This window comes from Natrix helvetica, assembly GCF_964273705.1.
Source record: "Natrix helvetica genome assembly, chromosome: 11".
NCBI lineage: Eukaryota > Metazoa > Chordata > Lepidosauria > Squamata > Natricidae > Natrix > Natrix helvetica.
In genome coordinates this window covers 17,090,156-17,114,256 of record NC_138562.1, presented here as the reverse complement: position 1 = coordinate 17,114,256, position 24,101 = coordinate 17,090,156, and the positions used below count along the sequence as shown (strand labels likewise).

General features: G+C 42.4%; 1 protein-coding gene across 7 annotated transcripts in view; it reads left to right on the top strand.

Moving 5' to 3' along the window:
- The window catches only part of GRIA3 (glutamate ionotropic receptor AMPA type subunit 3), a 131,022-nt gene extending 113,965 nt beyond the window's left edge, over positions 1 to 17,057 (top strand). For 2 of the 7 annotated variants that reach the window (XM_081964224.1, XM_081964220.1), the window contains exons 14-16: positions 10,182 to 10,296; positions 14,004 to 14,263; positions 16,827 to 17,057. In XM_081964224.1, the coding sequence (XP_081820350.1) occupies positions 10,182 to 10,296; positions 14,004 to 14,249 (361 nt within the window). In that variant the 3' untranslated portion in view covers positions 14,250 to 14,263; positions 16,827 to 17,057. Of the gene's footprint in view, positions 1 to 10,181; positions 10,297 to 14,003; positions 14,269 to 16,826 lie in introns of those variants that run through there. The other 5 variants (XM_081964225.1, XM_081964221.1, XM_081964222.1 and 2 more) reach the window with 4 other exon arrangements.
- Positions 17,058 to 24,101: the final 7,044 nt, after the last annotated feature.

Here is a 24,101-nt window from a genome sequence, read left to right as displayed (position 1 = left end):
AGCAAGGAGTGCAGTTTGCTATCAGTTGATATTCTTCTGCCTTGCCTGTCAGTGTTGGTGTGTGTGTGTGTGGGGGGGGACACAGTCTTAAGAGATTCTTTGGTTGGGCTGTTTCCTGTTGGCTTCATTGGCAGTTTCTTGTTTGGGATATTCTTTACTTGTGCTGGAAGAAATGTCCTTCTGGGTTCATTTCCAAGTGGGGAAAAAGTCACTGGATTCATGGAAGTTGCTTGGAAAGAAGGTTTATTGATGATGGACAGGACCACGTGGTTTGAGGTCCTGGGGAAAAAGGGGGAAAAGATGCTGAGAGTGCTCTGGTTTTATGCCCTCTCTGGGCTTTTGAATTTGAGCTTGAATACTGATCCTACCTTTGTTCGATCTTGGGCGAGGCCATTTGCCTATGAATAGACCTAGCTATCTTTTTATCTCTTCAGTTCGGACATCTTCTGTGGGCTATTGAGGAGGGTGGGTGTTGTATTCCTTGTTTTCCTCGACCTACGACCCGGAGGGGCTACTAACAGTGAGTCTGCTTCCTGCCTAAACACACGTTTCTCCATTTCTCGTCCAGGGAAATAGAACATTCTGCCTTTTTAATACTTCCTAGAAGGGACGCGGTGGCTCAGGGGTTAAGACGCTGAGCTTGTCGATCAGAAAGGTCAGCAGTTTGGCATTTCAAATCCCTAGCGCCGCATAACAGAGTGAGCTCCTGTGACTTGTCCCAGCTTCTGCCAACCTAGCAGTTCAAATGCGTGTAAAAATGCGAGTAGAAAAATAGGAATCACCTTTGGTGGGAAAGTAACACTGTTCCATGCGTCTTCGGCGTTTAGTCATGCCGGCCACATGATCACGGAGACATCTTCGGAGAGTGCTGGCTCTTCGGCTCTGAAACGGAGATGAGCACCGCCCCCTAGAGTTGGGAACAACTATGTGTGAAAGGAACCTTTACCTTTACCTAAATTTCCTAGACTATTTCATTCTTCTAGGAGAGGGGTGGGTGCTAACTTCCTACACTTGATTGTTGTCTGATGATAACCTTGGAGTTAATCTATGCTGATCTGGGTGCCGATTGCTGGTGGAGAGACTTTTTATTCTTTTTTGGGGGGGGGGGGCAGGTGATTTTTTTTTTTGCATGGTCTATAGACGTCGTTAATGTCTAATCCAAATGTATGTTGGCAAACAGATATCGTTTGCCGACCCTCGTAACCCACGTGAGGAAGTGAAAAGGGAAATAAGGACTTTTCTCTCCTGATTCCATCACTGCAGATTGCTCTTCCTCGCTTGCTTTTTTGTTTGTTCTGGCCACGCAAAGCTGCTTTTAAGTCATTTCCAGACTTAAAGCTCAAATCATCCAGACTGCCTCCCCTGGGAATACAATATGGGTCAGGCCATTTCGAGTCTCATCAAAAGCTTCAGAGCGGCCCATTACAGTTGTGTAGGGAGGTGGCGGCATCTCTTCTTTCCTTTGTATTTACTGCCTCCTGTAAAGAATTTTTTCCAAAAAACCAGGGTCCCATCTCTTCTGCTCTCTCAATGGATCGCAAAACATTCCTGTCCCTCTTTGAATGGTACCTGTAGTTGTTGCTCAAGGTAGCTTCAGTTAGTATAGCCGCATCCTAATTTTCCTCTATCCTTCCATGCAACAGGCGGTAAACAGGGCTGAATGTATGTGGGGTGTTTTCATCCATCCTGTCCATAAAAAGGAATTCCGTATCTTGCTGTTCTGGTTTCATTCTCCCCGCCTTCCTTGCTTGGCATTTTATAACGTTGTACCTACCTACACAAACCTTTTATGTCAAGTTCTTCTGGTGACCTTAAATCAGCAATTCATAACCCACATATTTCCACCCACTCTGCTTTTATCATCGTCGTGAAGTATTGGCAATAATAAAGTGACAGGCGGGTTAGCTGCTCACGGCTTGAGGATTCTGATGCGGAAAAGAATCCCGAAGCTTCTACAAGTGGAAGAAGAATTTGTGAAGATTTTGTGAAGAAGTTATTTGTGAAGGTCGGCATCGTCCATGCAGTTGTCTCCTTGGGCTTCTGAGGGGCCAGGGTCTCTCTCCCCATTTGGGTGGGGGGAGCGAGCCGACCATAACAGTGTCATGCAAGCCCTCCTTGCGTGGAGAAGGTCTGAGCTTCAGTCAGTCGGATTCTACTTATTGTTGCAGACTTCGGACATAGGAAAGTTTCCACAATTGGCTGCCTTCCAGTTCAGTGGTGGATTCCTACTGGTTCAGACTGGTTTGGCCGAACCGGGAGTGGTTTGACGGCCTGGGTCTCTGGAACCGGAAGTGACCCAGGCCTGCCACGCTCCCAAACCGGTTCTCTTCTGGTACCGCCATTGTCAGGGGAAATTTCACCCTGAGCTAATGAGGTGTAGACCGTTGGCTTTCCTAAAAAGCATATCTTCAGAAAAAGCGAAAAATAAGACCGGATAACATGTTCTAATTAAAAACAAACTTTAATATGAAAATAAAATGAAAACAAATCTATCTAATTGTTACATTTTGGCAAGAGCAATTGTCGTCCACCTTCTTGGCAGACGAACAGAAGTTCAAAAGTACAGAAGTCTCTGGAATGTGTGATGTATTAAGAAACGTGTTAAGAAGCATGCGCAGCAAATCATTGTCAGATAAGAAAAACTTCTCTACAGTATAACTCATAATAGAGGCTCAAAGTAGACAAACAAAATAACGTAGTGACAGCCATCTTGATTTTAGGTCCGGCACATGCGCAGAACAATTTTCTTTGAAAAATTCCTCCCCCCCATTTTTTAACATTCTGCGCATGTGCAGACCTATTTCTATGCAATTTATTTTTGCGCGCACCAAACCAACAGTAATGCCGGCAGAAACCCAGCCCTGTTCCAGATGTGTTGAAGGTGTTAGGTCCCTGATGGCAAACCTACCGCAGGCGTGCCAGAGGTGACACGCAGAGGCCTCTCTGTGGGCAGATGCGCCGTTGCCAGCTGCTCTTCTGGTTTCTGGAGCACTCAGGCATGCTGGCCAGCTGCTCTTCACAGGCGCTGGAAAACAGCCTGAAAACAGCCCCAAACACCAAAAACCCAGGCTGGTTTTGGCAGCGTTTTCAGGCCATTGTGGGGCTGTTTTTAGGCTGTTTTTGAGCCATTTTCAGGTCATTTTCTGGGTCATTTTTGGCTATTTTCTGGATCATTTTGGGCCATTTTCAGGCCATTTTCCAGGCTCCTTTCAGACCATTTTTCAGCTGTTTTCAGACCATTTGAGGGAATTTTCAGGCTGTTTTCAGGCTATTTTGGGGATCAAAAACGGCTCCAAAATGGCCTGAAAACATCCCCAACATTGGCCCCCAAAACAGCCAAAAACAGCCAAAAACAGGCATGTGTGGGGCGGTCAGCTGCTCTGTGGGCCTCTAGCAATCTGGTGCACATGCATGCTCATTCTGGTTTGGGTACTCATTGCCAAAAAGGTTTGCCATCACTGTGTTAAGTTGAAAAATGAATCAACCAATGGATCAGTGGAATGACTTGCTTCCAGAAATTGTGGTTCAATGCTCCAACATTGGAGGTTTTTAAGAAGAGATTGGATGTCCATTGGGTTCAACTAGAAGGCCACCAAGGGTCCCTTCCAACTCTGTTATTATTCTGTTAAAAGTGTTGGCTTTGTATGAATTGGGCACTTGAGAATGAAAAATGAGTAGCAATTTTACCAAGTGGCAACTTCGTCTAAGTTCCCCGAGTTGGGAGAATTTAATTGTTCATATTAACCTTGCTACAGTGAAGCTGGAGTTTATTGAGATGAATCATATATACATATACATGTGCATATGCATGTATGTATGTATGTATGTATGTATGTATGTATTGTGTCACAACCCCTGGTATGCACAAATATGGGAGGGAACACACTGCTTCCCCTTTCTGTCTTTCGGCTCACTCCAGGAGACCATCCATATATATATACTATATATGCTGGTCTTGTTGTATTCAGGTCTTTTTCCGTGTAAGATTGAGATTGTCTTGGTAACTTTTCGGTGAGGTCTCACTCGCCATTTTCAGGCTGGTGTTTTCGGCTTTGTGTTTGTGTGAGTAAAGTGTGGTCGGAGCTGCCATCTTTCTATAAATCTTGGTGGGGGGGTGTGTGGAGTGTTGGCTTTGTTTCAGTAAGTGGCTTGATTGGCTGTGTGGTTGTATCATGATTGGTAGATTGGTGCTGATTGGTGCTGGCTGTGTGTCCGTTGTTGTTTTGTGTTGTAACGGCCTGGGTGGTGGATGGGGCTCGTTTGTTGACTAGGGCTGGTTTCCAGATGTCTGGTAGGTGGGAGGTATCGTCACGTTTATTCATGCTGTGGGGGTGTTTCTCTATTTCGATGGCTTCCATAATTATTCTCTTGTTGAGGTGTTCTGTTTTGGAGATTAACCTGGCTCCTTCAAAGTTGATTTCATGTCCTGTAGCTTTAAGGTGCTGGAAAAGGGAGGAAGTTTTTTCTTTTTTTTCTTACTGCATTCTTGTGTTCTGTGATGCGTGCATTTATTCTCCTGTTCATTTGTCCTATGTATGAGGTTGGGCAGATTTTGCATGGTATTTCGTAGTCTCCTTGGTTTTCTAGCTGGATTTTGTCTTTGGGGTTTCTTAAGATGTTGGGTATTTTTTGGTCAGTGTTGAAGGCTGTCTTGACATTGTGTTTGTGGAGAATTTTGCTGATTTTATCTGTGGTGCCTTTGATGTAAGGGAGGAGGGCGATGCCATTGTCCTGTTCTGTGTCTCGGTTCTTGGGGAATATATATGTGTGTGATTTAAAATAGTTGTCTGCCTCTATCTAACAAATATTCACTCATTCAAGCAGATTAAAGAACGTTCTCCGTGGAGCATATTAGGCACTGGAGGAGAGATTAAAATAAAAAATAATAAAAAATTGCTTGGCCAAATCAAATGTCACTTATGCAAAAGGATAAACTGGGACACAAAAGAAACCTTTTAGGAGTAATCAGGTCATCTGTATGATTCAGAGAGCCAGGAAACTGTGCTTAGGAAACACCTTGGTACAAAAAAGGCATAATATGGCTATTGCTTTTGACTTAAAAGTGCTTGCATGTATGCAAAGCAAGACATACATTCCATAATAAGTGGATAAATTAGTAGTTGGTAGTCCCTGAATGTTGGTTGTTCTTTTGCAGACACAATGGTGCTGTTTTCAAGAGGGAACTGGACTTTCTGGTTTTTCCTCGAAGACGTTTTGTTTCTCATCCAGGAAGCTCAAAGCTGAAGAAGCTTCTTGGATGAATAGCAAAACGTCTTCAAAGAAAAACCAGAAAGTCCAGTTGCCTCTTGAAAATAAAGCACCTTGGTGCTCTCTGAAGCTTGTTTGTTCTTGTTGTGACCTGCCAGTGGCCAGTGGAGCTGGCAGCAGATTCAGACACTGAGGAGGATGGGCCCGTCCTGGAGTCTGGGGAAGGCTCGGATGAGGGCTCTGCATCGGAGGCAGCCTGGGAATTCCGAGGGGGAAGAGGAAATGCAGCTGGCAGACCTCAGATGGAGAGTCAGCAGTCCCCAGGTCTGGGGGTGGCTGGTGAGGAAGAGGAGGAACAGCTGGGCCCTGTGCCTGATGCGCTTATGCACAGAAGGCAGAGGAGAGGAGAGCAGTGGAAATCTATGGGCTGATCCGTGGGACAGATGAGCCACCACTGCTAGCAAAGCCCCACTCTAGCTCTGGGGATAAAAGGCAGGGGGTGGAGATGAATAGATGTGGCAGACAACTATCTTCCAGACGGACAGAAGGTGAGAGAGAAACTTTTTACTGGGGCTGCTGGCACTCGTAATAAAGGAATCTTTGAGTTCACTTCAGAGGGTTTGTCGTGTTCGGGTCAGAATATCTACAGCAGTTCCTCAACATCTGGCAAACTGTCATTCCTAAGAGGAGTTAACCTTTTCTTCTATCCCAGAAAAAAGCTTTTTCTGAGCAATCATGAATAATGGATGCACACCTGGTCGTATACACCTGGCCAATAGTTTTCTTTTTCCATGTCAGTGTTTCCTCCTTTTCTCTCGAGCAGTTGAAAAAGTTCTTACCTGCAAGCTTGTTATTTTTTTTTTTTTTTTGCTGTACAGTACGGAGTCCAAAGTCTGAAATTTTACAGTATGAAAGAGGCTGAAGAATCATTGTCGATCTGCCAGCTTATAGCCCTCTTTACCTGACACCTTTCCTTAATTGCACAGAAAGCAATTGAGCACAATAGTAATTCTGTCTTTTCCTTTATATCATCAACAGCAGTCAAATTGTACAAGGGATTTTTGTGTTCTTTTGAAAAGGTGTTCCCCCCCCCCCCCGAGAGAGGGAGATTATGGAATGCCGCAGACGAAGGTCAGTTGGTAGACGGAATGTTTACATAGTTTAACGTCCCTTTTCTTGACTGAAATAACGCACATACACGTAAACGACAAAAGAAAGCCTGCTATATTACGGCCTTCAAACAAACCTTGTTGGATCTCACTAAAGGCAATATTGTTTGATCAAGAGCAAGGGCTGCCAGGTTCCCTCTTTGCGCCATAACGCTATGGAAATACCTCTGCAAAAGCAAGAGGTCTGAAGTGATTGTTGCATGGCAGATATTTCTACCAAGCAAGTCAATGGAAATTTACCTTGATGTCTCAACATTGGCAGCAGTGCCAGGAAGCAGAATAACATAATTATAGAGTTGGAATCGAACCCACTGCTCAAGCAGGAGACCCCATAGCATTCCAGAAAAATGGCTGACCAATCTCCCATTAGAAACCTCCAGCAATGTTGTTGTTAGTTGTGAAGTCTTGTCCGAACCATTGCGACCCCTTGGACAATGTTCCTCCAGGTCTTCCTGTCCTCTACTATCCCCAGAGTCCATTGAAACTCACGCCGACTGCTTCAGTGACTCCATCCAGCCACCTCATTCTCTGTCATCCCCTTCTTCTCTTGCCCTTCATCTTTCCCAGCATGAGGCTCTTCTCCAGTGATGAAGCACCTACAACCTCTGAAGGCAAGTCTTTCCAGAAGCCCAGCATCTTAGCCACTGAGCCACCGCATCCCTAAGAATTTAAATGTATGCACCCCCCAAAAAAACTACTCCATTGACACTACATTTGCCATGACTAGGAGAACATCATAGGCTATATGGATCAAAAGCTAAATTTGCACCTGGGAAAGAAAACGAAACAAAAATGCATTCCATCGCAAAGGAGGAGTCTCATTGCGGGAACAAATAACTTGATGGAAAATGGAACAGAACTATTTAGAAAGACGCTGCCGTCCGTAGCTCATCAAGGAAATGCAACTCTTCTATAGTTCGTTTTTCTCACATTAAGAAAAACGCCAACGAGAAATCTCTCGCAGATACGAAGCTCTACGCCCTTCGATTGAAAACTCAGCAGACTAATTGAGATTTCGTCTTTCGGTGGGGGGGGGGGGTTGAATGGCTGATGAATGACTGCATTCAGCTTCTGACTTTGAAAGCTTTCGCTGGTGAAAAGGAAGTGAATAAGCCATCAGCAGCCAAGGTTTGCATTCCAAATCCCCCCCTCCCTTCCCAGAAAGGTTGGGAAGGCAAAACAACATCTGTTTCATAAAGACGCAGGGTGTCCGAGTGTCATCCAATGTTAGCACCTCGATGCAACTTCAGATCACCTCCTCAAGGTTGCTGCACCCCGCCACTCAGGAAGAATGGGTGGGTGGGGGGAATAGGGTTGTTTTTCCTTGTGCTTGATTGAGAGCAAAACAAAAGAAAAGAGGTTTTCTGACCCAGCTCCATAGCCATGATGAACCGTCTGTAGTTGAAGCAATGATTTCTTTACTGGAGCGCCGGCAACCCTGCCAAAAAAGTTTCTCTCTCACTGCAGGCTAACAAAGTCTATCTGGCAGGGAGCTGAATAGTTGTCTGTCACACCTATTCACCCTCTGCCCCCTGCCTTTTATCCCCAGAGCTAGGAGATGGTTAGACAAGATAGGAAGCCTTCTCTCTGGATTTTTAATCTCAGGGTTGAGATTCCTTGAGCAGAATATGTAAACGTAGCTTATAGTTGGTCGAAGTGTGGATTGGTTTGTTATTGATCTGTCTCTGGATGTTTCCATATTTCTCCCAATTCGGTTTAGCATAGGAAGTTGGAAACCACATCACCCTATCAATTGGTGCTTGCTAGGTTCCATGGCAAGTTCCCTCTTTGCGCCATAACGCTATGGAAATACTTCTGCAAAAGCAAGAGGTCTGAAGTGATTGTTGCATGGCTGATATTTCTACCAAGCAAGTCAATGGAAATTTACCTTGATGTCTCAACATTGGCAGCAGTGCCAGGAAGCAGAATAACATAATTATACAGTTGGAATCGAACCCACTGCTCAAGCAGGAGACCCCATAGCATTCCAGAAAAATGGCTGACCAATCTCCCCTTAGAAACCTCCAGCGATGTTGTTGTTAGTTGTGAAGTCTTGTCCGAACCATTGCGACCCCTTGGACAATGTTCCTCCAGGTCTTCATGTCTTCTACTATCCCCCGGAGTCCATTGAAGATCACTCTTACTGCTTCGGTGACTCCATCCAGCCACCACATTCTCTGTCATCCCTTTCTTCTCTTGCCCTCCTCTTTCCCAGCATTAGGCTCTTCTCCAGTGATGAAGCACCTACAACTTCTGAAGGCAAGCCCTTTCCACTGATTGATTGTTCTCACTGTCAGGAATTTTCTCCTTAGTTCTAGGTTGGTTTTCTCCTTGATGAGTTTCCATCCGTTGCTTCTTGTCCTGACCTCAGGTGCTTTGGAGAATAGTTTGACTCCCTCTTCTTTGTGGCAGCCCCTGAGATATTGGAAGACTGCTATCATGTTTCCCCTTGTCCTTCTTTTCATTAAAGTAGACATACCCAGTTCCTGTCACTGTTCATCATATGTTTTAGCCTCCAGCCCACTAATCATCTTTGTTGTTCTTCTCTAATTTCTTTGTGCGTTGAGAGAGAAAACGTTTTCCAGTGCAGTCTTCCAGTTACTGCCATGCATGCGCACACCTTGATCAGCTGGCTGGCATTCATGCTTATGCCGGAAAATGGAAGAGTAGGTCTTCTGGTTTCTGGCACTGCTGCATGCACAAAGGCCAGCTGATCGGCATATGTCCATGTGTGCCAGAAACCTGGAAGGGGAATGTGCGACACCATACGTGCCAGGTGACATGGCTCCTTGTTCTACTTTAGGCACATGTGCCAGAGGTTCACCATCGCGGGTCTAATCTGTGCCTCTTCTTCTTGACTACAAGGTCATTCCCACATGCCATTACATCAGGACCCTGTAGTGTCTTTTTTAAAAAACCAAAGTCTTAACTTCTTGCAGACAGTTGATGTTGCCTACAGATTTGAGAAAATGTTTGATCTTTTCTTTTGACCTTGTGTAGAGAAATCTGGATATTCTTGAATTTCTCACCAAATAGCTCGGTGTCAGGAGAAGGGATGGCAGAACCTAGAGGTGGAGTTAAAAGAGGAATCAGCCTAGAATTCCCACGTAGTCACAAGCAAGCAAAGTCCAACTCTCCTTGAATTCCGTGGGCCCTTCTTCTCCAGCCCCAACCGGGTGCTAACCATTAGTTGTAGACGATTCTTCTACGTAGTACTTTTAGCACAATATGGTTGAACAGGATTTTGACATGTGGCCGTGACATGGTGGTTGTAAAGGTTATTTGAACCAGCCGGCTCCTTTTGTTCGTTCTGTTAGCTCAGTAAGAGAGCCTTTGAGGATTAAAAAGTCTGTCTCAAAGCTACCGCAGGCTGACAAACGGTATCCACCGTGCAAGCCAACCTACCAAACGGGGAAATCAGATCCCACGCTTTCCACGGAATGGATTTAACAGCATGTGCCGATTACTCAAAGCGATATGGGCAGGACCTGGTGATCGAGTGGTGCTCTAGAAGTTTAAACTTTCTTGATAAAGGGGTTTGATCCAGTTTGCCTGCAGTATGAGCTAAATATTCCTCTCTCTATATACATATATATATATATATATGTATGTGTGTGTGTATATATATATATATATATGTATATCTCTATATACACACACTGCTAGCCTTACTAGAGCTATATCTTTTGACGTTTGCAGCCAGGAACCCTGCTTTATCGCTTTGTATAGTTTGAAAGTAGTTTAAAGCTTGAATAACATAAAATAACATCATATAATGTTATTTATGTTATTTCCCACGTAAAGAACTCCTGTAAACCTTGCAGTATTGAAACTCAGTGAACAAGGCATCTTAGACAAGCTGAAAAACAAATGGTGGTACGATAAAGGTGAATGTGGTGCCAAGGATTCCGGAAGCAAGGTCAGTTTTTGCAGTTTGCTGAAGGATTTTCTCTGATCCCCCTCCTCCTCCTCCTCCTTTTTTTCTTTTCCCACTATTCTTTTTCAGCCCTCGTTTGATCTGTCCCCCCAAAGTTATTCCGAAGCTCCCAAAGGATCACCCTCTCAGTAGAGAGTTAGCTAAAGCCTGACTTTCTTTATTTTTATTTTCCTTTGCAATATTAAATATTTTGCAGGGTTTTTTTTTTTAAGCATTCGGTGCAACTTCATTCTTGCATTCTTCTCTCTCTCTCTTGCTCTCTCTGTGTCTCTCTTTTTGGTTTTTAAAGTCGAGGGTTTTTTTGTTTTTTTTTTTACACATTTTAATTTTTCAGTCCTTGGAATGGACCAAAGTCACTCCGTATGTTTAAATTAAACTATCCGGTGGCTTTTACATCTCACGCACATTTTTTTTTTAAAAAAAAATGCCCCAAGTTTGCCTTTGATGGAAATCTTTATCCGCTCACCATTTGCAAAAGGCCCTTAGAATTTATTCATTCATTTATTTGGTAACTTCCTTCTGAATACAGTAATGGGGCAAACACAAACAAATCAAGAGACTCACAAAGACTAACCCTGATTGTTTTCGAGCGGATAGTTGAAAAAGCATAAGACATCCCCACCCCCACCCCAGAAAGACCTGGAACATTAAAAAAAAATTTGTTTAAATAATGCATTGTTTTATTGCAAATCCATTCCATTAAGTGTAAGTCTTTATCTTCAGAAGGTTAAGCAGAGAACTATTTTTTATATACCAAAGGAGACTTTCATTGAAGACTTAGCCAAAAGGATGGTCTAACTTTCTTTTTCTTTGCAATAACACGTCCCTACAATATTATTATCATTATTAATTATCATTATGATTATAATTATTGCATATGGTGCAACTCTGTTCTTTCTCTCCTCTGTCTTTCCATCTTTTTAAAACCGAGGGGTTTTTGCTTCTTCAAATTGGCCCAAGTCACTCAATATTTATTAAAAAGTCCCCTCGTGGTTTCTCCGTTTTGCCCAGATAAATACGCAACACCAACAAAAGACACCGATTTTCACCTAGAAATTTTGTCGCTTCTTTCTCTATATGGTAAAAGGAAGGGGGGAAAAACACCCCAGAACATACCCGAGTACTAAAAACGAGCATTTTTGAAGAGGATAAAGTATTTAATAAGCCTAAAACATCCTCTTATTTCTTCTTGTTTTTTTAAAAAATCTAACATTGCGTTGTTTTATTGCAAACTCATTCCATCAACGTTAGCCGTTCGGTTGCTTTTTTAACAAAAAAAAAAAAAAAAAAAACCACCACGAATTATTCATCAAACCATTTTGCTACTGTATTGCTACATTCCATACCAACAACTTTTTTTTTTGCAATCTCAGACTTTGATTTTCCTTTCTTTCTTTCTTTCTTTCTTTCTTTCTTTCTTTCTTTCTTTCTTTCTTTCTTTCCCCCCCCTCTTTTTTTCTTTTTAAACGGTATGGCTTTCGGCTTAATAGACACACAAATTATGTTGCTGGGGTGTTGTTGTTGATGATGATGATGATGGTGATGGGAGAAGCCATCCTACGGCTGGACATTAAAACAACAACGACAGGGCTCCGATTCCCAGTTTTTTTTTTTATTTTTTTTTATTTTGGAAGAAAGCACTTTCTGCCCACTTGGGATCGCAACATCGGAGAACGTATTTTAATGAGACCATTGGAAAACCCTCTTCCCTTCCCCCATCCCAACTATTCAAATCACATTTTTTTGGATGCACTTTTCGAGGCACAGAGGGATGTCCGGCTCCTAGTGTAAATAAACAGAAAAGGAATATTTCTTATTTGTGCCTTTTCCCCCCCCCCTCTCTTTTAAACAACAACAACAACAAAAAGGTCATTAGGTCATTTTCCTAATCGGCAGTCTTGGATATTTTTTTTCCCCCAGAAGGCTCCATCTCCTGGCCCTGCTGAAGTCATGAGATATGTATTGGTTTCAGGGGGGCTAGGATATAGCCTTTTCAATTTCAGTTGACTTGTGGGCCGATGGACGTTTAAATGCACCACTGCAGGGTTAGCCTCATCGTAACTCCAAATTTGAAATGGGATCAAGCGGAACTTAAAATTCAACAAAGAGCTGGGCTTCTCAATATGCCCTTGACTTTCTCTTCAGATTATATTGGGGGAAAGGTCTTGAAGGGATTCCATATGAGAAGCTGATTCGAAAGACCGCTTGTAAATAAAATAAAAATAAAAAACAACCCGGCTACTTACAGTTACTCTTACTCTTACGGTAAGCGGAGGCTCAACCTGCAAACTATTGATAAAAGCAACAGCTTTCTGTAATATCTGCCAGTTTGGTCTGGAATCCAGATTGACATCAACCGCTCAGGCCTTGCCTACGTGAGAGAGTTGTGCTGGTTTTAAAATGAGTCCGTTGTGAAGCTGGATCACACCCTTTGTGTGGACAGGGCTTATGGGGTTGTAGATTTTTCGTTCAACACGGAGGAACTCAACGTCCCGTCTCTTCGTTGCTGACTTCTAGACCCTCGGTTGGATTTCTTTTTTTTTTTTTTTGCAGGTCACACCCCGTTAATTGGTTTTGCTGGACCACGTCCCCACAACGTTAAAGTTGTTGGGTGTTTTTATGTTTTCTGACCAAGTTAGGCTTCCCGAAATATTCCCTTCTTTGGAAGTCGAGAAAGGGTTCCGTCCACACTGGGGACCTGAATCAGTTTGACTGCGATTCCGATTCACGCTCAGTGGTACCAGCACAACTTCCTCATGTTGACAAGACATCTGATTTTCTTTGTGTCACAGCTCAAAGTAGGAGGAGTCGCCATAACCGAGAACCAATCCAGCAGCAAAATGGTTACAAAGACGTTTCAGACAAAACAGAAACCCCAAAAGTTATTTTCTTCCCCTTTTTCTGACTTAAGGATTTGCAAGCTCAGAGAGTACAGAAATCCATCTTATTTTTGGGCTAGAGTTATTGTTTTCTTTCTTCGTTCGGCCCTGACGTTCAGACCGAAATTTGCGTTCGCGAGCTCAGCCTGCCCAACATCTTACGACATGGCTATTAGGATGCCAGGGAAAATAGTCAAATTTGGATGATCGATCTATAGACTTCAGTTGAAAACCGTTTTCAAAGGCCTTTTTCTCCTCCCTCTTTTTTTTTTCTTTTTCTTCTTCTTCTTCTTTTCCTTTTTTTTTTTTTTTTTGGAAATTCTTTAAATTCACCCTGCTTTCTTCAGCCCCACTCCAGTGGCAATATCTGACACATTCCAAGGGATGATTAGATGATACACAGTCATATTCACCATAACAACTGTGAAACGTGGTTAATAGCACAGAGATGACGTTGTGTCCTTGTGCGTAATTAGCACTCACGAAATGGATGGGGGATGGGGGGTGGGGGGGTGGAATGAAACTTTCTTTTCTGGGAGTGTTCCTCTTATAAAGCCTTTTTATTTTATTTTTTATTTTTTTAATTTTTCTTTTCTTTTCTGGGGCATGATTTGTAACTTTAATCTACCAAAAAATGTTGATGATTGTATTTTGAAGGATGTGGGTGAAGAATAGCTTTACGCTCAAACGCAGGAAAAGCCTTAGGTTCTCGTATCAAATCCCTCTCGTTCTTTTACCTAAGTAACACAATGTCCACCTGTCTGTTGATTTTACTCCTCTGAAGCTAACCGACTGGTTCGTTTTTCTTAGGACAAGACAAGTGCACTCAGCTTGAGCAATGTGGCAGGGGTCTTTTACATCCTGGTTGGAGGCCTTGGGCTTGCCATGACGGTGGCCTTGATAGAGTTTTGTTACAAGTCTCGGGCAGAGTCCAAACGAATGAAACTCACAAAGAACACACAAAACTTTAAGCCAACTCCTGCACCCAATACCCAGAATTATGCCACGTACAGAGAAGGATACAACGTGTACGGAACAGAAAGTGTAAAGATCTAGTGGTATGGCTAAAGGTTGAGTAAGCAAACCCACTGGGGTTTTTTTTTTTACGTGTTTTGGTGTTTTGTCTTCTCCCTCTGCATCTGGAGTAACGTTTTAGGATTGAACATCTAGGACATTGGACTGCAAGATGGCTAGAAATGCCCTTTTCTTGATTTGCAAAGTTGATTGGATTGACTCTTAAATCATTTGTCAATCAACAATTGTTAGAGTCCATCAATGGAAGGGGCTCGTTCATTGATACATCTTTGGGGAGTCCTTGGTGGCCCCTTGAGATTGGCTGCTTTATTGCAGACGTTTCATTACCAAACTGGAAAACAATATTAATGCATTGATAGTGTTACCTAGTTTGGTAATGAGACATCTGGAATAGGTTTGGTTTGGTTATCAAGTTCAGAGAGCATCTCACCCAAGCTACAAATATTTTCATCTATCAACACACCTCTTTTTCTGGCAGAAGGACTTGCTGTGATAAAGCGCAGTATTTAATATTAAAGCCATATTTTTACATAGATTAAGTCTTAGCTGGAGATGGGATGATATCCATCTTTTCCATGGCGTGACACCTTTTCCTCAGGAAATGGACATTGGGGATTATTTATTTCTCAAACATGATAAATCATTTCCCCCTCTCGGTTCAGAATTCCAATAAATTGTAGTAACGAGCAGAGAAGTCCAGCTACTTGATTCAGCTTTGGAGAGCCATACATTAAAGGGAGAATTACTATCAAGGCTGAAATGCCATCCAATTATTTCAACAGAAAAGCAGTTATCTAAGAGTAGCATCACCAAACGAGCAAGGAACTTTAAAGCAATGTCTATTTCACTCAAATTGTGATTGTTCGCCCATCAACTTGACACGCTTACATTGAGCTGTATAAACTCCTTAGTTCATTTGTTGCATTCAAAGAAGTGGGATTCAAGAGTGGGGTTCGGCCGTTTCGGACCGGTTTGAGTGAACTAGATGTTAATTTTAATCTGGTTCGCTGAACTGGTAGTTACAAAGACGCGGCTGAGCCCACCCTCCCCTCCCAGGAGTCCCCATGAGGCCTGTTCATTTTGCCAGGTAAGTGCAGGACCTGTGCAGAGTCTCTGGGGGGGGCGAAAAACAGGCCTCCCAGAAGTACAGGTCTGTTTCTGGACTCCGGGGGGGATTCTGGAGCCCGGGGAAAGCCGTTTTTGCCCTTCCGGAGGCTCGAGGAAAGCCTCTGGAGCCTGGGGAGGGCAAAAAATGCCACCCCTGCCACTGTGTGGCCACCGTGGCCAAACCCACCCAGCAACCGGGCTAAATTTTTTCAATCCCACCCTTGGTTACACATACACACACACACACACACCCCGCACACCACCAAAGCTAGCAATTTAAATCCAAAATTACAGTTAATTCTTAAATAACACGAATCCGTTGCTCCTTTGCAGAGTCTTTAAATCTGGGTTTGAAGTCAGTGTCTCATTTTTTTTCCCCTCATTAGTTCTGCAGCCCTACATTCAATCTGGTTGAAAATAATAACCCATCCAGAAGCAGACATATAAAATGATGCTGTTGATATTTTCCCCGTTTTTTTTTTTTTTAAAAACCCCTTCTATATGTGATATTCACTTGTATGTATGAAAGGGAACTGTGGAGCAAGGGTAAGTACTTTTTTAGAGATCTTTCTTCTGTTGTCCGATGGAAGAGAAATTTTGAGAAGTTCTAAGTCTCTTTGTTCTCTTTTGTTCTCATAAAAACAGACGGCTGGCAAAATAAATAGTCACATTTCTCCTTTCCATAAAGTGGAGGGGCACTAATTCCACTTTTCCAGACCAAAAGAGCAGCTTTGAATCTTGGTTTCTATCATCCAAGTCAGATGTATGGTGATGTCTCCTCTGTGGTCATTGCTACTACATGGGGATTCTCCATCATCCAGGTTACGGTTGCCCCAAAAGTGCTTTTATGAAAAGGGTTTCCTGCCTAGGCAGGGGGTTGGACTAGAAGACCTCCAAGGTCCCTTCCAACTCTACTATTGTATTATTGTAAAGGCAACTGGACTTTCTTTGTTGTTTTTTTCTGAAGAAGAACTGAAGAAGCTTCTTGGATGAGAAGCGAAACGTTTTCAAGGGGAAAACAAAAACCAAGAAAGTCCACTCTGCCTTTTGGAGAAAGAACCTTTGGGACAGGAAATGAATACCTTGAACAATCTTCTCAGGCCAATGATTTGGTTTCTACTCAGGCACATTGCTTACTCCAAAATCTTAAGGGGGCAGCCCCCAAAAATGAGAAGGGTAGACCGTTTGAGTTATATCACTGAACCATAGAAAATTAGGGGGAGGAGAAGAAAATTTAGTGAGGTGGTGATCCAGTGCTAGGAGTCAACTGGTGTAACAACCAGTTCATTGAGCGCGCCTGCACGCCAAACTGCGCAGTGCATTTGAAAGCAGCGCTAAAACTTACCTTTTCCAGAACTCTGGGTGAGTAACCAGTCTGAACCATCTGAATCCCATCCCTGAGGTGATTCCTCCTTTCTCTGGTGTTTGTTTTCCTGGTCCCTGCGTCTGATTTTGCTTCTACAGCTCAGCTTTTTTGTCATCTCGTTACAGATTCTGCATTTTATCATGGCTTGCAAAGGGAGGAACAACCGAGATTCCCAGTTACTTCAGTGATCCTGGTCACCTGAGCCAATTTTACTCTCTCTCCCGGGTGTCGGTTTTCGACACGATACTGAGGATGGTGCCAAGAACTTTTCACAGGATTCTTCTTTTTGTTTTTTGTTTTTTTTTTGTTTCTGTTTTGTTTTCCTTCAGTGCCTTAACAGGAGATTCTTAAGACTTTAGAAACAATGCAAACCATCAGAGAGAAAAAATAATAATATTTTTGCTTTGCTTGAAAAATGAACAAAAAACCTGGCAAGAGACTAGTCCGCTCAGCAGACAATATTCATAAAGGCAGAGACAGAGAGAGACAAAACAAAGACGTGGAAAGCATTCTTGTAAAAACGAAAGAAAGAAAGAAAGAAAGAAAGAAAGAAAGAAAGAAAGAAGAAAGAAAGAAAGAAAGAAAGAAAGAAAGAAAGAAAGAAAGAAAGAAAGAAAGAAAGAAAATCAAAACGTTTAACAGAAGCCATTCTTTGATACCACTGCACAGAAAACATGAACGATCTTTAGGGGGGAAAGGAAGGATTTTCACGCCCCCTCTTTCTCTGCTTATTAAAATGTTATGCTGTTCCTAATACACCTCAGAAATCCACTGCTTCTCTTCCTGGAACTGTCTGTTCATTGAAATTTGGGATATTTTCATGTTATTTTCCTGCCATTTTATTCTTTCCAGAATTTTCTGTCTACCATCACTCTTGTAGACCTCATATATATATACATATATAAGGTCTACGCATACACACACACACACACATATCATCACCATCATCTTTTAATGAACCTGTGATCCCTTGCGGGGTGGAGTTTGGGGCAACTGAATGGAGCTAAGCGCTTACTGGCCGGATGCCCTTCCTGTCGCCAATGCGGAGTTTTATTCAGCAGATAAATTCCCATCATGCCCAGAGAGAGAAATATATGCCTCTACCTTGGATTGAACTCACAGCCTCCTGATTGGGAGGTGAGAGCTCCACCTTTATGCCACTGCAACACACACACACACACACACACACATTCACACACACACACACACTTCATTTCAACTGTTCTCTTAAAAGTCACTTTGGAGAGAGGAATCAAGCCGGTAGGCAGGTGTCCCAGCCATTTTAGTGACCACCTCCAAGTGCTTTCTTAAGTAATAATAATGATAATCATACAACGATCCAGTAGAGCTTTGAGAAGTAACTGACCCCAATGTTGTTCTCTGCGATCTTATCCCCTTAGAAACGTACTTATATCTCTTCAGAACAAAACTGATTTATCACTGAATATTGAAAGGACCGGCGGGCGAGAACAACCTGTCTCTCATCATGCTGTTATAGAAGCCTTGCTTGTCCATCTCTTGTCACCTTTGCATTGTCATTTAAACAAGTAACTTTAGCACTGTGCTCAGGTGAAGCAGTTGTGGTTTTCATCCTCGCGTCGCAAAAAGAGAGAGAGAGAGAGAGAGAGAGAGAGAGAGAGAGAGAGAGAGAGAGAGAGAGAGAGAGGAAAAACAAAGACAGAATGGTATATTAAAGGGGACCAGTTTCTGTAACTTACTGTAGTTATTCTCAGCTGTTTCCCACGGCTATTTGCTTTCTCTTTAAATAATAATTTTAAAAATCATCTTGAGTTTTATAAAGAGTATATAATGCATTCCAGAATTCGACACTCAAGATGGAGAGTTAAGCGTTACTGCCTTACAGTTTTTCAGACGTAAAGAAGTGTGTGAATCCATCCAAAGTCCACTTACGTTGGAGGGCTCAGCGGTAGGGTTGGAGGATTAATAATAATATTAATAATTCAGGTTTAATCACTGATGATTCTAATTAAATAGGCTTTCAGGTTTTCAGCGTTGCGGGGGGGGGGATGAAGGTCTTGGAATAATGGGAGGCGAAGAAACGTAGGCAGAGTTGTGCGAAACGAATCAGGCTGGTTTTGAATGGCAAAATGAAACACACCTCCTTTATCCATCCACCATGAAAAGATAAAACCACAAATAAGTTTCAAAAGAAAAAAAGGGGGAAAAAATCTGCCTACTAATTACCTCTAATATAAAATGTGACAGCTCTGCAACATTTCATTAACGACATACTGGATATTAATTCAATTTTAAAATGTCAATAAGACATAGAGATAGATAGCTATATTTTTTTCTTTAAAATAATAATAATAATAATAATAATTTAAAAACAAGAGAAGACAATGTTTGAAATAAGTCGTTGGAAATATATTTGATAGCTTATTCAAAGGAAGACAGAAGATCTTTGATAATATATTTGATAAGTTCATTATAAGACAAAGAGCCTGTAGAAATAAAATGGGGGAAGTGCTCATTTCATTGTCACAAAAAAAAAAAAAAGGAACATTAAAACAAGAAGAAAATTTGTGCGGGAAACATTTTCTCCTAAAGAACAAGCTGGCATTCGCACGCGTGTGTGTGTGTGGTTTTTTTTTTTTTTTTACAGAGATGTTAAGCAAAAAGAAATTGCTCTTTTTCCTGAAACTGTGATTTTAAATTTCTGAATGCTATAATGTTCCAGCAAAAGGAAATGCAAAATGCTGTGCAAAAACATGTTGTATTTAAGTAAAAAAAAAGAGAAAAGAACAAAAACAAAAACAAAAAATGGGGGGGGGGGAGGGAGACATTTTCATAGAAGCTGTATAAAAAGAAATGTATGTTTAACAAATGAAAATAACTTTTTCAGAGTGAAGGCTTTATCCCCAGTGATAAGTTCGGTCAATGGGTTGTAATTTTTTTTTTTTAAAATGTGCATGTTAATTTAAAAATGGGGGAGGGGGAGTATCAATTGCTTAAAAAAAAATCTGCTACTAATTTGAAGCTGTGCAGACGAAGCAACAGCACCTTCAAAGGCATTTTTTTTAAAAAAATGTTTTTGTTTCCTCTTTCCTTTTCTTTGCCTTTTTTTGTGGGGGGGGGGATTTCGAAAAGTAATTTTAGGTTGTTTCTTGATTGGTTGTTAAAAATTGCACTTCATGAACAGAAGAAGAAAAAAAGCAGAAGAAGAAGAGAAAAACCTTGCCAAACGAACTTCTGGCTAACTGCATGTGTGAGCATCCATTCCCGAGCCTCGTTTGAATGGGGCGTTGTACAAAGAGTTTTAATACATTTTGTAAATAAAACTGTAAAGGAAAGATTTTTTTTCTTTAAAAAAACAATCGAAAAACAACACAACCCCAAATACACACACAAAAAGCAGCTCATTTCTGCATTTTCTTTTTTCTAAAAAAAAAAAAAAAAACAGCAACAAAATTTAAGCAGACATTTGGTTGAATGGTTGCGTGTGGGAAGATTGTTCGCCAATTTTTATCCGTGGGAGAATGTGGTTCCTTAGGAAACTGCTTTTTAAAAAGAACTTCTAGCCCTTCAGAAGTTGTAGGTGCATCGGGTGGGTATGTGGGAATGCAGAGTAACAAGTGTCGTTTTGATTTGATGGGTGGGTTGCTATGGATAGTGGAGCATGGAAAAACAACAACAAATCAACCAAATTCAACCAAATGACTAAATTAGTCATGCCTACCATGGAAGAAGTGGTTCAGTGGCTAAGACGTTGAGCTTGTCGAACAGAAAGATTGGCAGTTCGGTAGTTCGAATCCCTAGCACCGCATAACGGAGTGAGCTCCTGTTACTTGTCCCAGCTTCTGCCAACACAGCCGTTCGAAAGCACGTAAAAAATGCAAGTAGAAAAATAGGGACCACTTTTGGTGGGAAGATAACAGCGTTCTATGCACCTTCGGTATTGAGTCATGCTGGCCACATGACCACGGAGACGTCTTCGGACAGCACTGGCTCTTCGGCTTTGAAACGGAGATGAGCACTGCCCCCTAGAGTCGGGTATGACTAGCACATATGTGCAAGGGGAACCTTTACCTTACCGTAGAAGAAGATGGAATCGGATCTCCATCGGATATAGGACAGGTTGGTCATTCTTTGCGTTCTGCAAAGAGAAATACCTCAGCAAACGGTAGAATCTGCAGAAACTGAATTCTGTTGCAGAAAGCAAGCAGGATTATTTATTATGATTAGCGTGTGGCATTGTTACAGTAGCCGCAATGCTATTGCAGAGTAGGAGTTCTGCTTGCCAAGATACCAGCCCTGTTGTGGGACACGCCGGGGGGGCTTCCCAGGGTGTATCACAGTAGTGCCTGCCAGAACCCACTCCTGGAGTCAAGCTATTCCCCAAAGCCCCTGAAGGTAGGACAAGAAGCAATGGGTGGAAACTAATCAAGGAGAGAAGCAACTTAGAACTAAGGAGAAATTTCCTGACAGTTAGAACAATTAATCAGTGGAACAGAAGTTGCCTCCAGAAGTTGTGAATGCTCCAACGCTGGAAGTTTTTAAGAAGATGTTGGATAGCCATTTGTCTGAAGTGGTGTAGGGTTTCCTGCCTAAGCAGGAGATTGGACTAGAAGACCTCCAAGGTCCCTTCCAACTCTGCTATTCTATTCTAAATATTGGAAGACTGCTAACATGTGTCCCCTGGTCCTTCTCTTCACTAGGTTAGCCATGCCCAGTTCCTGCAACCCTTCATCGTAAAAAAAGGTTCGCCATCACTGGCCCAGGCTAATACAATCCTTGAGGCATTGAATCAAAATCACGCAGTAGATGGCGAGAAAAACACTCCCTTCTTCATTCACTCCTGTGCTGAAAACTTCCCTTCCCAAATACCATGTCATCCCGCCCCTCCCCGTTTCAATGGCAGCCGAAAGCAAGCAGCAAAGCAGAGGCTGACAGTACCGCTTTATAAATCCTTAGTAAGACCACACCTGGAATGCTGCATCCAGTTTTGGTCGCCACATTGCAAAAAAAAGATGCTGAGACTTTGGGAAAAGTGCAGAGAAGAGCGATTAAGAAGATGAAAGACCCGGAGGCTAAAAAATATATCAAGAATGCTTGCAGGATTTGGGTTTGGCTGGTCTAGAGAAAAGAAGGACTAGGGGAGACATGATAGCAGGATTCCGGTATTTGAGGTCAACTTATTTTCCAAAGCTCCAGAAGGGCAAGGCAAAAATGAATGGAAAAAACAATGAATGGAAACCACTCAAGGAGAGAAGCAACTTGGAACAAAGGGGAAACTACCTAACAATGAGGATATTAACTTCAGAACTTGTGGGTGCAACATCACTGGAGGTTTTTAATGAAACACTGGACAACCACCTGTTGGCAGGGGTGTCCAAACTTGGGAACTTTAAGACTTGTGGACTTCAACTCCCAGAATTCCCCAGCCAACATGGCTGGCTGGGGAATTCTGGGAGTTGAAGTCCACAAGTCTTAAAGTTCCCAAGTTTGGACACTCCTGGTACAGGGAAAGGATGTGAAATAGGCATCATCACAGCAGCGTCACGAGACGTATTGCGACTCTCCCCCCCTTCGTTAAATTGGGCATAGGCGTAGCCAGAGTGTGATACATCCAGGCCGCGAATTTGACAGCCCTGGTGTAGGTTCTCCTGCTTAAGCGGGAGGGTTGGACTAGAAGACCTCCAAGGTACCTTCCAGCTCTGTTCTGACTGATTGATTTCTAGGTGGTTTTTGGAAAAGCTCTGCTCTGAAGATTGGGAGAGTCCCAGCCTTCTGGATTGGCTCCTGGATTACGTAATATTATTTTTTTTAGAAGTATAAACTTTTAGAGAACTCTTCAGGTGTTGATCAGCAAATCCTGAGTTTTGGTTGGGGAAAAAAATAAAATAAAAGCTGGCAGAATGATTTTTGCAGCAGATGCGATGAGGTTCCTAGGTGGGCAGACAGCGAGGAGAACAGTTCTCCAAAGGTAGACATCCCCATACCCTGCTAGAAGATTAAAAAAAAACTGAGTAATGTGCATTTTTGACATTTGTCAGCTAGCTACAGTCACCTCTGCACAACATGATGAATCTATTTTTGTCTCGACTCTCCCACATGAAAATATATGGTATGCAGTAATTCCTGTTCGGGGGACAGAATTATGTTCCTTGTTAGCAACTTCATTTCGGGCTTAAAATTAAGTTGGACTGAGGTGGGCGGGTTGGCTATTTTTCCCATTGCTCTGAACATAATTTCCCTTTTTAAAAATATATATATAGATATCTTTTTCTCCGGACCCAATGCAAAAACACATGAGAAAAACAGCAAGCAGAACTGAATAGGTACCTGTGCAATATAGTCTAATCACCTGAACCCAGAGGTCAATATTTCTAGCATGTTACCAAGAAGGAGACTCTTAATTTGCGGATGATTTACAGGATGCTGTGTGAAAAGACCTATGAGGACAGACGAATAAATAAACTCTTGGGTGCACAAGATTATCTCTTAGTCAGAGATCCCAGCTGCCCTGAGAAAATAAGAAAAAGAGGCTGAAAGAAACTTCAGATGGCCACAAAGAGTCATTTTGGGACTCACGATTCCGCCAGCTCCCCCCCAAAAAATAGAATTTCCCAAGCTTTGAATAAAGAACAGGCACTACTCGATGCCCAATTCTGGAGAAATTCAACCCATTTTACTGTTTCCATTTAGTAAATTCCGGTCATTTCTGCCTTTAGAAATAATCACAATTGTAGCTGAAAATGTGAGAATTGAGAAGAGAAAGCTTCTGTCTTTATGGATTTGCTTTGCTCTTGTTGAGGTGGTTTCCATTAAAAATGAGGGCTGTCTTCAAAATCATCATCATCATCATCACCAAAATAAACTGAACTTCTGGAAACAAAACATAAAGATTGACTCAGCCTTCCATTCTTCCGAGGTGGGTGCTATTGCTATTGCCCTTCCTCCCTTCCTCCCTTCCTTCCTTCCTGCCTGCCTGCCTCCCTCCCTCCCTCCCTCCCTCCCTCCCTCCCTTCCCACCCAGTGGTTAGAATTCAGTATTAAAAGATAATTCTGCCCACTACTAGAAGTTCGATCCTGACTGGCTCAAGATTGACTCAGCCTTCCATCCTTCCGAGGTGGGTAAAATGAGGAGTCAGATTGTTGGGGGGCAATAGGCCGACTCTGTCAACCGCTTAGAGAGGGCTGTAAAGCGCTGTAAAGTGGTATATAAGTCTAAGACCTATTGCTATTACTGAGATTGCAGCCTAGCACGAGGTCTGACTTTAGTCATGGTTGATGATTTCCATGGGCTAGCCAGACCTACCCAAATTGGGCTCACGAGTAAACCCTAAAGGGAAGGTTACGCTAAGGGAACTTTTCCGTTGTTTGCAATGGATTGGCTGCGATCCCTGGTAATTTATCATTCTTTCGCTGATCCGACA